Source organism: Panulirus ornatus, chromosome 42, assembly GCF_036320965.1.
Source record: "Panulirus ornatus isolate Po-2019 chromosome 42, ASM3632096v1, whole genome shotgun sequence".
Taxonomy (NCBI): domain Eukaryota; kingdom Metazoa; phylum Arthropoda; class Malacostraca; order Decapoda; family Palinuridae; genus Panulirus; species Panulirus ornatus.
In genome coordinates this window covers 12,724,416-12,739,589 of record NC_092265.1, presented here as the reverse complement: position 1 = coordinate 12,739,589, position 15,174 = coordinate 12,724,416, and the positions used below count along the sequence as shown (strand labels likewise).

Genomic DNA, 15,174 nt, shown 5'->3' with positions numbered 1-15,174 from the left:
ATATTCATACATGCTGGTTTCATCCATTCCCATTGCCATCCCACCACACACGAAATAGCATTCCCCTCTCCATCAAGGCAGCACCAGGAACAAAAAGGCCACATTCATTCACACTCAGTCTCTAGCTCTCATTTGTAATACACCAAAACAATAGCTCCCTTTCCACATCCAGGCCCCACAGACCTTTCCATGGTTTACCCCAGATGCTTCACATGCCCTGGTTCAATCTACTGACAGCACGTCCACCCATGTGGTTTCACACATGACATCTAGAGACTGAGTGTGAACAAATGTGGCCTTGTCTTTTCCTAGCGCTACCTCACACGTGCGCGGCGGGACAGGGGTGCCATTTCATGTGTGGCAGGGTTGCGATGGGAAAGGATGAAGGCAGCAAGTATGAATATTTACAAATGTATATATGTATATGTCTGTGTATGTATATATACGTTGAAATGTATAGGTATGTATATGTGTGTGTGTGTGGGCATTTATGTATATACGTGTGTATGTATGTGGGTTGGGCCATTCTTTAGTCTGTATCCTTGCGCTATCTCACTCATGCGGGAGGCAGCAGCTAAGTATAATAAGATAAAAATACATATATATATAGCCCTGGGGATAACGGAGAAAGAATACTTCCCATGCATTCCACATGTGTCATAGAAGGTGACTAAAGGGGATGGGAGCAGGGGGCTAGAAACCCTCCCCTCCGTGTATCTTAACTTTCTAAAAGGGGAAACAGAAAAGAAGTCACGTGGGGAGTGCTCATCCTCCTCCAAGGCTCAGATTGGGGTGTCTAAATGTGTGTGGATGTAACCAAGATGAGAAAGATGGAGAGACAGGTAGTATGTTTGAGGAAAGGAACCTAGATGTTTTGGCTCTGAGTCAAACAAAGCTCAAGGGTAAAGGGGAAGAGTGGTTTGCGAATGTTTTGGGAGTAAAGTTAGGGGTTGGTGAGAGGACAAGAGCAAAGAAGGTGTGGGAGTATGTGATAGAATGTAAGAAAGTAAACTCTAGATTGAAATGGGAAAACTGAAAAAGAATGGATAGAAATAGGTGATTATTGGTGCCTATGCAACTGGTCAAGAGAAGAAAGATCATGAGAGGCAAGTGTTTTGAGAGCAGCTGCATGAGTGTGTCAGCAGCTTTGATGCATGAGACCAGGTTATAGTTATGGGTGATTTGAATGCAAAGGTGAGTAATGTGGCAGTTAAGGGCATAATTGGTGTACATGGGGTGTTCAGTGTTGTAAATGGAAATGGTGAAGAGCTTGTAGATTTGTGTGCTGAAAAAGGACTGGTGATTGGGAATACCTGGTTTAAAAAGAGAGATATACATAAGTATATATACGTAACTCACTCACCACTTTTTCCTCCCCAACATTCTCTCTTCTTTTCTGAAAATCTCTACAAATCTTCACCTTTGCCTCCACAAGATAGTGATCAGACATCCCTCCAGTTGCACCTCTCAGCTCATTAACATCCAAAAGTCTCTCTTTTACACACCTATCAATTGACACGTAATCCAATGACACACTCTGACCATCTCTCCTCCTCACATACATATACTTATGTATATCTCTCTTTTTAAACCAGGTATTCCCAATCACCAGTCCTTTTTCAGCACACAAATCCACAAGCTCTTCACCATTTCCATTTAATAATCAAGGGCAACGTGAGGTTCACTGTTTAACATACTTAATACTTCACCTATAAGGATGCTAGGATTTATTTGTTATGTTTATATGAGATGGTACACTGGAGAAAAACCTGGTGATGAAACTCTCTTTCGTAATGGAACATCAGTCGTACTGCTCTCTGGTATGTATGTGTGTGTGACTAAAGCTTTTTGGATGGCAGAGGCCGTCCAATCATTGTAGAAATTAGTGAGCCTTGATGGAACCCATGCTGTGTAGCTCTGTCTTAAGTAACATTGGTCGTGTAAGTATGACAAGCATCAGCTGATTCTCTCTCTCTCTCTCTCTCTCTATATATATATTTTTTTTTTCATACTATTCGCCATTTCCCGCGATAGCGAGGTAGCGTTAAGAACAGAGGACTGGGCCTTTTTTGGAATATCCTCACCTGGCCCCCTCTGTTCCTTCTTTTGGAAAATTAAAAAAAAAAGAAAAGAGAGAGGGGAGGATTTCCAGCCCCCCGCTCCCTCCCCTTTTAGTCGCCTTCTACGACACGCAGGGAATACGTGGGATGTATTCTTAATCCCCTATCCCCAGGGATACTATATATATATATATATATATATATATATATATATATATATACATGCTGGTTTCATCCATTCCCATTGCCATCCCACCACACACGAAATAGCATTCCCCTCTCCATCAAGGCAGCACCAGGAACAAAAAGGCCACATTCATTCAAACTCAGTCTCTAGCTCTCATTTGTAATACACCAAAACAATAGCTCCCTTTCCATATCCAGGCCCTACAGACCTTTCCATGGTTTACCCCAGATGCTTCACATACCCTGGTTCAATCTACTGACAGCACGTCCACCCATGTGGTTTCACACATGACATCTAGAGACTGAGTGTGAACAAATGTGGCCTTGTCTTTTCCTAGCTCTACCTCATACGTGCGCGGCGGGACAGGGGTGCCATTTCATGTGTGGCAGGGTTGCGATGGGAAAGGATGAAGGCAGCAAGTATGAATATTTACAAATGTATATATGTATATGTCTGTGTATGTATGTATACGTTGAAATGTATAGGTATGTATATGTGTGTGTATGGACGTGTATGGGGGTGGGTTGGGCCATTTCTTTCGTCTGTTTTGTTGCGCTACCTCGCAAACGCGGGAGACAGCAACAAAAAAAAAAAGGAAAATATATATATATATATATATATATATATATATATATATATATATATATATAGTCTCCATGGTTGTTTAATTTGTTTATGGATGGGGTTGTTAGGGAGGTGAATGCAAGAGTTTTGGAAAGAGGGGCAAGTATGAAGTCTGTTGGGGACGAGAGAGCTTGGGAAGTGAGTCAGTTGTTGTTCGCTGATGATACAGCACTGGTGGCTGATTCATGTGAGAAACTGCAGAAGCTGGTGACTGAGTTTGGTAAAGTGTGTGAAAGAAGAAAGTTAAGGGTAAATGTAAATAAGAGCAAGGTTATTAGGTACAGTAGGGTTGAGGGTCAAGTCAATTGGGAGGTACGTTTGAATGGAGAAAAACTGGAGGAAGTAAAGTGTTTTAGATATCTGGGAGTGGATCTGGCAGCGGATGGAACCATGGAAGCGGAAGTGGATCATAGGGTGGGGGAGGGGGCGAAAATCCTGGGAGCCTTGAAGAATGTGTGGAAGTCGAGAACATTATCTCGGAAAGCAAAAATGGGTATGTTTGAAGGAATAGTGGTTCCAACAATGTTGTATGGTTGCGAGGCGTGGGCTATGGATAGAGTTGTGTGCAGGAGGATGGATGTACTGGAAATGAGATGTTTGAGGACAATGTGTGGTGTGAGGTGGTTTGATCGAGTAAGTAACGAGAGGGTAAGAGAGATGTGTGGAAATAAAAAGAGCGTGGTTGAGAGAGCAGAAGAGGGTGTTTTGAAATGGTTTGGGCACATGGAGAGAATGAGTGAGGAAAGATTGACCAAGAGGATATATGTGTCGGAGGTGGAGGGAACGAGGAGAAGTGGGAGACCAAATTGGAGGTGGAAAGATGGAGTGAAAAAGATTTTGTGTGATCGGGGCCTAAACATGCAGGAGGGTGAAAGGAGGGCAAGGAATAGAGTGAATTGGATCGATGTGGTATACCGGGGTTGACGTGCTGTCAGTGGATTGAATCAGGGCATGTGAAGCGTCTGGGGTAAACCATGGAAAGCTGTGTAGGTATGTATATTTGCATGCGTGGACGTATGTATATACATGTGTATGGGGGTGGGTTGGGCCATTTCTTTCGTCAGTTTCCTTGCGCTACCTCGCAAACGTGGGAGACAGCGACAAAGCGACAAACCACCTCACACCACACATTGTCCTCAAACATCTCATTTCCAGCACATCCATATATATATATATATATATATATATATATATATATATATATATATATATATATATATATATATATACATATATATATTTTTTTTTTTATACTTTGTCGCTGTCTCCCGCGTTTGCGAGGTAGCGCAAGGAAACAGACGAAAGAAATGGCCCAACCCCCCCCCAATACACATGTATATACACACGTCCACACACGCAAATATACATACCTACACAGCTTTCCATGGTTTACCCCAGACGCTTCACATGCCTTGATTCAATCCACTGACAGCACGTCAACCCCGGTATACCACATCGCTCCACTTCACTCTATTCCTTGCCCTCCTTTCACCCTCCTCCATGTTCAGGCCCCGATCACACAAAATCTTTTTCACTCCATCTTTCCACCTCCAATTTGGTCTCCCTCTTCTCCTTGCTCCCTCCACCTCCGACACATATATCCTCTTGGTCAATCTTTCCTCATTAGCGAGGTAGCGTTAAGAACAGAGGACTGGGCCTTTGAGGGAATACCCTCACCTGGCCCAATTCTCTGTTCCTTCTTTTGAAAAAAAAAAAAACGAGAGGGGAGGATTTCCAGCCCCCCGCTCCCTCCCCTTTTAGTCGCCTTCTACGACACGCAGGGAATACGTGGGAAGTATTCTTAATCCCCTATCCCCAGGGATATATATATATATATATATATATATATATATATATATATATATATATATATATATATATATATATATATATATATATATTCCAATAAAATGATTGTTCTTCATAATTAATTGAGTGTGGTTAGTTATATTATGTCTTAACATTACACCAGAGGAATGTTACCCATCTCATCTTAGTGAACATAATACATTACAATACGCTAAACTTGTGAGCAAAGAATGCAGGGGATAATGGAGGATAACAATGGAAAAAAGTGCCACTATGATTTATGGATGATGTAGGAGCAACATGAGTCATAACAACTTTTAGGTAAACAGAGTGAAAGCAAATGAAATGGCTTACTTGGCTGTTGGGTTGTCAAGAGTAGATAAGAAAATAATGCATAGAATCCGAGACAAATTTAAAGGTAAAATGATTGTAGCTAATAAAATTGGGGTAGCATAGTATTGCCCATGAGGGTAATGAAAATCCTTTCCTCCTGTATAACCTTTTCTACAATTATGAACATAAGGAGCCAACTAAAAATTTTTCTTCCTAAGGCTCAATCATCTGTTCCAGATGCTACCTTGCTATGGTTCATATGAAAAGAAAACAAGAAGGAAGGGGGAGGCAGACAAGATGACTGAAATGTAATTATTTTTACAGAGTACATCTGAAAGAGGTAGTATGGACAAACAGTAAAAGAATAATAATACAATGGTGAAGGGCAGAGAAAGGGGACTTGTTTGGAAAAGGAAGTTAGTATGGATATGTGAAGATATGAAGTAAATGTAGTTACTCATAATGAACTAATATTGGTCATCCTACTATTGTTAGTACCAGTGTATTGTAGTGCACCAAGATAGAAGGCTTGTTGTGCCAGTGCCAAATTAGAAAGCTTGTCGTGCCAGTTACTCATTTCTTAAGTAAGCTTGTTATGCCACATACAGTATACTAACCAATGAAACTCACCGGTATGTGTGGGCTATGGACGACCAAAAGAATACCTTGAAGCCATCTCTTCCGTTGTTGCAGAAAGTCATAAATAGTGAAAGGGGATTTTTCCCACATCTCTCCTTCAATGAAATCAAATGAGTAACCTTCTCGCAGTGCTACCATACCAAAGTAATTATCTTCTGCAACACTTCCATCAGGCCCATGATCAAAAGTCACTCTTCGTTCTGCCTCAGTCTGGAAATATATGGATATATATTTCTTAACCAATTCAAGTGATCAAAACAGTTGTAGATATGCTTGGTAAAAATTAAGCGAGAAAAATAAAATCAGTTAAAGAAACAGGATATATTGTCATCTTTAAAAAATTATCAACCTTTTACCAACAGTGATAACCAACAGAAAGGCTAATGCTAAATGCTCTTAAAACCTTTTTGGCACCTATTTTGGCCAAGAAAAAGAATCTTTTAGCATCCTCTACAAACAATTCATCTCCACTTCAAACTATTCCTCATCTGCCTGGTCAACTATCTTGTCAAAAGCAAATATAACAGACTTGCAAATCAAACAAAGAGCACCCAAAAAACTACTAATGCATAGCAATAACAAACATTTGACACCTGCATAGCATAACATATCATTTCCAGTCCAAATCTCATCTCTACACGTTCAGCACTAAGTGTTTAGCAACAGCACATATTCCTCTCAGCCAAGCCACCCATGAGAGAACCATCCGATCCAGCCTGAAGATGGTACAAGTTAGTTCTGAAACGTTGCCACCCTTTGGGGAACTCCTAAAGAAACTTCAAGAAGACCATCGAAAAATTGTATGGCAAATAGAAACCACTGAAGCAGGAGTTGTAAGAGTTTGTAATCGAGTGTAAAAAAGTGAATTTTAGATAGGTGGGGAAAACAAAGTGGAAGGAGAGAGATGTATGTATAAATAAGTGGATGAGGAGAGGAGAGTGATTGGTTCCCAGTGAATGTCAGTCTGCAGCAAGGGTGTGTGATGTCCCCATGGCTGTTTAATTTGTTTATGGATGGGGTGGTTAAGGAGGTAACTGAAAGAGTTTTAGAGAGAGAGGAGGGCTTATGCACCTGGTCATGTGAGGCAAAAGTTTTGAATGTTGAGGCAAGTGTTTTGAGAGCAGCTGAGTGAGTTTGTCAGCAGCATTGATGCACAAGACTGGGTTTTAGTGAAGGATGATTTAAATGCAAAGGTGAGTAATGTGGCAGCTGAGGATATAATTGGTGTACATGGGGTATTCAATGTTGTAAATGGAAATGGTGATGAGCTTGCAGATTTGTGTGCAGAGAAAGGACTGATGATTGGGATACCTGGTTTAAAAAGAGAGATATACATTATGTATAAGAGTAGGAGAGATAGGCATGTAAGACAGAGACTTTTGGATGTAAATGTGCTGAGAGGGGCAGTTGGAGGGATGTCTGATCACTATCTTGTGGAGGCAAAGGTGAAGATTTGGAGAGGTTTTCAAAAAAGAGAGAATGTTGGGGAGAAGAGAGTGGTGAGAGTAAATGAGCTTGGAAAGGAAACTTGTGTGAGAAAGTACCAGGAGAGATTAAGCGTAGAATGGCAAAAGGTGAGAGCAAATGACGTAAGGGGAGTGGGTGAGGAATGGGATGCATTTAGGGAAGCAGTGATGGCTTGCATAAAAGATGCATGTAGCATGGCAAAGGTGGGAGGTGGGCAGATTAAAAAGGGTAGTGAGAGGTGAGATGAAGTAAAGTTGTTAGTGAAAGAGAAAAGAGAAGCGTTTGGACGATACTTGCAAGGAAGGAGTGTAAATGACCGGGAGATCTATACATGAAAGTGGCGGGAGGTGAAGAGAAAGGTGCAAGGGTTGAAAAAGAGGACAAATGGGAGTTGGGGTGAGAGTATCATTAAACTTTAAGGAGAATAAAAAGATGTTTTGGAAGGAGGTAAATAACGTGGATAAGTCAAGAGAATAAATGGGAAAATCGGTGAAGGGGAAGTAATAACAGGTAGTGATGAAGTGAGAAGGAGAAAGGAGAGAGTATTTTGAAGTTTTGTTGAAGGTGTTTGATAAGAGGGTGTTTTGGTCAGGGTGGTGTGTGAAGTGAGAGGGGTCAGGGAGAATGGTTTGGTAAAGAGAGGAAAGGTAGTAATATCTTTTCAGAGGATAAAATCTGGCAAGGCAGCAGGTTCAGATGGTATTGTAGTGAGAAATTTATTATAAAAGGGGGTGACTGTGTTGTTGATTGGTTGGTAAGGATATTCAATGTATGTATGGATCATGGTGAAGTGCCTGAGGATTGGCGGAATGTATGGATAGTGCAATTGCATAAAGGCAAAGGGGATAAAGGCTAGTGTTCAAACTAAAGAAGCATAAGTTTGTTGAGTATTCCTAAGAAATTAAATGGGAGGGTACTGATTGAGAGGGTGGAGATATGTACAAAGCATCAGACATGGGAAGAGAAGTGTGGTTTCAGAAGTGGATGTGTGGACCAGGAGTTTACTTTGAAGAATGTGTGAGAAATACTTAGAAAAACAGATGGATTTGTATGTAGCATCTATGCATCTGGAGAAGGCATATGATATGGTTGATAGAGATGCTAGAAGCAGTGAATAGTTTTATCAAGGATATAAGGCATGTGTACGAGAAGGAAGAAAGGAAAGTGATTGGTTCCCAGTGAATGTTGGTTTGTGGCAGGAGTGTGTGATGTCTCCATGGTTGTTTAATTTGTTTATGGATAGGGTGGTTAGGGAAGTGATTGCAAGAGTTTTGGAGAGAGGGGCAAATATGTATTCTGTTGTGGATGAGAGGGCTTGGGAAGTGCGTCAGTTGTTAATCTCTGATGATACAGCGCTGGTGGCTGATTCAGGTGAGAAACTGCAGAAGTTGGTGACTGAGTTTGGGAAAGTGTGTGAAAGAAAAAGCTGAGAGTAAATGTGAATAAGAGCAAGGTTAGTAGGGTTGAGGGACAAGTTAATTGGGAGGTAAGTTTGAATGGAGAAAAACTGGAGGAAGTGAAGTGTTTTAGATATCTAGGAGTGGACCATGGAAGCGGAAGTGAGTCACAGGGTGGGGGAGGGGGCAAAGGTGCTGGGAGTGTTGAAGAATAAGTGGAAGGCAAGAACGTTATCTCTGAGAGCAAAAATGGGTATGTTTGAAGGAACAGTGGCTCCAACAATGTTATATGGTTGCGAGGCATGGGCTATAGATAGGGTTGTACGGAGGAGGGTAGATGTATTGGAAATGAAATGTTTGAGGACAATATGTGGTGTGAGGTGGTTTGATCGAGTAAGTAATGAAAGGGCAAGAGAGATTTGTGGTAATAAAAAGAATGTGTTGAGAGAGCAGAAGAGGGTGTGTTGAAATGGTTTGGACACATGTAGAGAATGAGTGAGGAAAGATTGACAAAGAGGACATATATGTCAGAAGTGGGGGGAGAAAGAGAAGCAGGAGACCAAATTGGAGGTGGAAGGATGGAGTGAAAAAGATTTTGAGCAATCGGGGCCTGAGGATACTGGAGGGTGAAAGGCGTGCAAGGAATAGAGTGAACTGGAACTATGTGGTATATGAGGGTTGACGTGCCATCAATGGATTGAACCAGCGCACGTGAAGCGTCTGGGTTAAACCATGGAAAGGTCTATGGGGCCTGGATGTGGAAAGGGAGCTGCGGTTTCAGTGCATTGCACATGACAGCTAGAGACTGAAGGTGAACGAATGTGGCCTTGTAAGCCTTTCACCCTCCTGTATGTTCAGGCCCCAATCACCTCTGACACATATTTCCTCTTTGTCAATCTTTCCTCACTCATTCTCTCCATGTGACCAAACCATTTCAAAACACCCTCTTCTGCTCTCTCAACCACTCTATTACCACACATCTCTCTTACCCTTTCTTTGCTTAATCAAACCACCTCACACCACATATTGCCCTCAAACATCTCATTTCCAGCACATCCACCCTCCTCCACACAACTCTATCCATAGCCCACACCTCGCAACCGTATAACATAGTTGGAACCACTATTCCTTCAAACATACCCATTTTTGCTTTCCAAGATAATGTTCTCGACTTCCACACATTCTTCAATGCTCCCAGAACTTTCGCCCCCTCCCCCACCCTATGATTCACTTCCGCTTCCATGGTTCCACCTGCGGCCAAATCCACTCCCAGATATCTAAAACACTTCACTTCCTCCAGTCTTTCTCCATTCAAACTTACCTCCCAATTGACTTGTCCCTCAACTCTGCGGTACCTAATAACCTTGCTCTTATACACATTTACTCTCAGCTTTCTTCTTTCACACTAACAAACCCAGTCACCAGCTTCTGCAGTTTCTCACTCGAATCAGCCACCAGCGCTGTATCATCAGCGAACAACAACTGACTCACTTCCCAAGCTCTCTCATCCACAACAGACTGCATACTTGCCCCTCTTTCCAAAACTCTTGCATTCACCTCCCTAACAACCCCATCCATAAACAAATAAAACAACCATGGAGACATCACGCACCCCTGCCGCAAACCAACATTCACTGAGAACCAATCACTTTCCTCTCTTCCTACATGCCCAGATGCCTTGCATCCTTGATAAAAACTTTTAACTGCTTCTAACAACATGCCTTCCACACCATATATTCTTAATACCTTCCACAAAGCATCTCTATCAATTCTATCACATGCCTTCTCCAGATCCATTAATGCTGCATACAAATCCATTTGTATGTCAGCGAACAACAACTGACTCACTTCCCAAGCTCTCTCATCCACAACAGACTGCATACTTGCCCCTCTTTCCAAAACTCTTGCATTCACCTCCCTAACAACCCCATCCATAAACAAATTAAACAACCATGGAGACATCACGCACCCCTGCCGCAAACCAACATTCACTGAGAACCAATCACTTTCCTCTCTTCCTACATGCCCAGATGCCTTGCATCCTTGATAAAAACTTTTAACTGCTTCTAACAACGTGCCTCCCACACCATACATTCTTAATACCTTCCACAGAGCATCTCTATCAATTCTATCACATGCCTTCTCCAGATCCATTAATGCTGCATACAATTCCATTTGCTTTTCTAAGTATTCCCACATACATTCTTCAAAGCAAACACCTGATCCACACATCCTCTATCACTTCTGACACCACATTGCTCTTCCCCACTCTGATGCTGTGTACATGCCTTCACCCTCTCAATCAATACCCTCCCATATAATTTCCCAGGAATACTCAACGAACTTACACCTCTGTAATTTGAGCACTCACTTTTATCCCCTTTGCCTTTGTACACTGGCACTATGCAAGCATTCCCCCAATCTTCAGGCACCTTACCATGAGTCATACATATATTAAATAACTTTTCCAACCAGTCAACAATACAGTCACCCCCTTTTTTTTAATAAATTCCACTGCAATACCATCCAAACCCGCTGCCTTGCCGGCTTTCATCTTCCGCAAAGCTTTCACTGCCTCTTCTCTGTTTACCAAATCATTCTCCCTAACCCTCTCACTTTGCACACCACCTCAACCAAAACACCCTATATCTGCCACTCTATCAAACACATTCAACAAACCTTCAAAATACTCACTCCATCTCCTTCTCACATCACCACTACTTGTTATCACCTCCCCATTAGCCCCCTTCACTGATGTTCCCATTTTATCCCTTGTCTTACGCACTTTATTTACCTCCTTCCAAAACATCTTTTTATTCTCCCTAAAATTTAATGATACTCTCTCACCCCAACTCTCATTTGCCCTCTTTTTCACCTCTTGCACCTTTCTCTTGACCTCCTGCCTCTTTCTTTTATACATCTCCAAGTCATTTGCATTATATCCCTGCAAAAATCGTCCAAATGCCTCTCTCTTCTCTTTCACTAATAATCTTACTTCTTCATCCCACCACTCACTACCCTTTCTAATCTGCCCACCTCCCACGCTTCTCATGCCACAAGCATCTTTTGCGCAAGCCATTACTGCTTCCCTAAGTGCATCCCATTCCTCCCCCACTCCCCTTATGTCCTTTGTTCTCACCTTTTTCCATTCTGTACTCAGTCTCTCCTGGTACTTCCTCACACAAGTCTCCTTCCCAAGCTCACTTACTCTCACCCCTCTCTTCACCCCAACATTCTCTCTTCTTTTCTGAAAACCTCTACAAATCTTCACCTTCGCCTCCACAAGATAATGATCAGACATCCCTCCAGTTGCACCTCTCAGCATATTAATATCCAAAAGTCTCTCTTTCGCACGCCTATCAATTAACATGTAATCCAATAACGCTCTCTGGCCATCTCTCCTACTTACATATGTATACTTATGTATATCTCTCTTTTTAAACCAAGTATTCCCAATCACCAGTCCTTTTTCAGCACATAAATCTACAAGCTTTTCACCATTTCCATTTACAACATTGAACACCCCATGTACACCAATTATTCCCTCAACTGCCACATTACTCACCTTTGCATTCAAATCACACACGGAAATACATGTATAATGTATTTCATTTTTCATACTTTGTCACTGTTGACTTCAAATCTTTAATAACTATTTTCATATTTTTACTGTGTTTTTGCCATTTACATTGGAAGCCAGGTTTTCTTATAGATACAGTGTAATGTAGGTAGTAGTTGGTAAGTAGCTACCAACTAGGGAGGTATATTACTGGTCCTACCCGCCTGGAATTGGGAAGATTAGTGAGTCAGCATTCCAGTGACTGTCACAATGTACTCCTCTGGCCTAGATAGCTGTCTTTTCTTTCTGTATTGTACACATGTGGACTGCTGGCATTCTGTCCACAAACATAAAATCTCTCCTCACACAGCTCCTCATTCAAAACTCTAGATTTCCTGGTGGTGAGCACTATGTACTAGTCCTGCCTTTCAGCAAAATGGTAGGAGTAATAGATAGAGGTACTAGGTAGGAACATTAGGTGGGATAATTATGTAATAGTAGTAGTAGTAGGAACATTAGGTGGAAGCATTAGGTAGAGGTAATAGGCTGGAACTTAGGTAGAAGTAGATGGAAGGAACAATAGGTAGGAGCCTCTGAAAACACTGTACTAGAGTTGTGCTCTGCCAGTGGCCTATTATGATTGCAGTACTATAGGCTAAAAAGTGGCACTGGAGTTCAGTTATGGAGACTCTTTTGCCATGGCCATCCCCTTGAAGGAGTTCCTGAAAGGGATTGGCATCAGAGATATAGATACATAACAGTTTAAGGATTAACTCCATTCCATTGGACATGCAAATGTACGAAAACACACTCTGTTGGCATGCACAAGCTATGCATTTTCATCTGTGTTACAGACATCGTCTATCTACAAAACAGTACAAGCATTAGTTCAACACATCACAAAGTCCTTTAGTGTCAATGATGTAACTTCCAAACTGAAGACACTGAACACTTACTCCTCGATAGTCTTGAACTCACCCCAAAGATGCAACACCCTGAATGATCAACCACTCCTATTCAACGAAACTCAACGAAAGCTATGCTTTTTCATCTGTGTTACAGACATCGTCTATCTACAAAACAGTACAAGCATTAGTTCAACATATCACAAGGTACTTTAGTGTCAATGATGTAACTTCCATACTGAAGACACTGAACACTTACTCCTCGATAGTCTTGAACTCACCCCAAAGATGCAACACCCAGAATGATCAACCACTCCTATTCAATGAAACTCCAGCCATACAGGGTTTCATCTACAACAGTCATTCCCAAAGCCATAAACATTAGTAGAAATGCTGTAAACAAACCAAATAAAAATACCCACAGAATAGTAACAGGTACCAGATTTGGAAAAAAAAATACCCTTAATATCTTCTACAAATATTTCATCCACTCCATCCTTTATAAAGCCTTATGTTCCTGGTTATCCAGCCAGTCAAAAACAAGAAACCATAGTAAGCAAAGCACTCAGAATAATCTTTGGTTGCCTAACAACCTCACAAAGTCAACACCAGCATAATGAAACAAAATGCATCCAATACAATCTCACCTCAATACACTCAGTACTTAGTTCTCTGCAGCAGCACTAGACCCTTCTCATCCAAACCACTCCATAACTAACCCCCAATCCTCACAAAAAAGTTGAGTGCTTAACCCTACTTTGCCATTCAGTCAAGTACTCTAACAGATCCCCCTTCCCCACCATAATGACTCAAAATGTTACTCCCTACTCCAATCTTAATCACTACTTCACCAGACACAGCTATCTGAAACTAAATTCCAAGAGTAACCCTTTCTTGTCTGTGCTCTGGATAACGACCATCCCTCCAGCACTAAAAATGATTTAACATATCACGAGATCTATCATGCCCAAGACACAACTCCCTTACTGACCAATTCCTCCTTAACTGTCCTGCGCTCACACACACACACACAATTTTTGACCTGGGGTCCTGCCTTGAGGATATGATCAGCTTCCTGAATGCTATGGGAACCCCATATTAGGGGATCCTTGGGCAGGAAGATAAAGGTGAAGGTTAGAAGTCTGGTTAGCTGGTTGCAAAGGATGAGAATGCTGTAAGAATGGCAGTTGGTTTATGAGTGCTTCACCTCATGGATCTTGGAAGAGACTGTTGAGCCACGTAGGATGTGTGGTAATAAAAAAGAGTGTGGTTGTGAGAGCAAAAGAGGGTGTGTCGAAACTGTCTGGACATATGGAGAGAATTAGTGAGGAAAGGTTGACAAAGAGGATATATGTGTCAAAGGTGGAGGGAACAAGGACAAGCAGGAGACAAAACTGGAAGTGGAAGGATCAAATGAAACAGATTTTGTGTGATCTGGGCCTTAACATACAAGATGGTGAGTGGTGTGCAAGGAACAAAGTGAACTGGAACGACATGGTATACCAGGGTCAACATGCTGTCAATGGACTGAACCAGGGCATGTGAAACATTTAGGGTAAACCATTGAAAGGTCTGTGGGGCCTGGACATGGGTAGAAAGCCGTGGTTTCGGTGCATTACACATGACAGCTAGAGACTGACTGAGTGTGAAAGAATGTGGCCTTTTATTGTCCATTTTCCTGGTGCTACCTCACTGAAGTGGGGGAGGAGTGATGCTGTCATTTTTCAAATTCAGCTTCATTTTGCTCTCTTCCATGTTCACTGTCTCTGTATATATGTACTCCTCATAATATTGGCAATACATGGAATGAAAAGGAGTGGCAAGATCACACTACAGTTTTACTTCACTCCCAACATAAAGTCATCTTTCTTTCCCTTGGTCAAATTTCATCATACTTTTACATGAGAGATACAAGCTCCAGGTATGCCATAACATGGATATCTGAGTGCTTCCCACAGTAAGTGTCCTGGCAAATCAAAAACCTTGTTGAGGTCTATATATGCAATCCACTGTTCAATATTCCACTACCATGATTTTTCAATCATGAAGAATATTGGCTCATCAGTTTCTCTATTTGGCCTGAACCTCATTGCTATTTTCTAGGTCTCTCCTCTGATAGTATTTCAACCATACAATATAATATTGCATGCTTGTTGTTCCCAAGTACAGTGTTGGTGTGTTGTGACCAAGTTCA

At 41.7% G+C, this 15,174-nt stretch overlaps 1 protein-coding gene across 9 annotated transcripts in view; it reads right to left on the bottom strand.

The window, feature by feature from the left end:
* egh (beta-1,4-mannosyltransferase egh) overlaps positions 1-15,174 on the bottom strand; it is a 147,596-nt gene that overhangs the window by 6,075 nt on the left and 126,347 nt on the right. For all 9 annotated transcript variants that reach the window (XM_071686555.1, XM_071686554.1, XM_071686556.1 and 6 more), the window contains one exon: positions 5,644-5,862. In XM_071686555.1, coding sequence (XP_071542656.1) covers positions 5,644-5,862 — 219 coding nt within the window. The remainder of the gene's footprint in view (positions 1-5,643; positions 5,863-15,174) is intronic.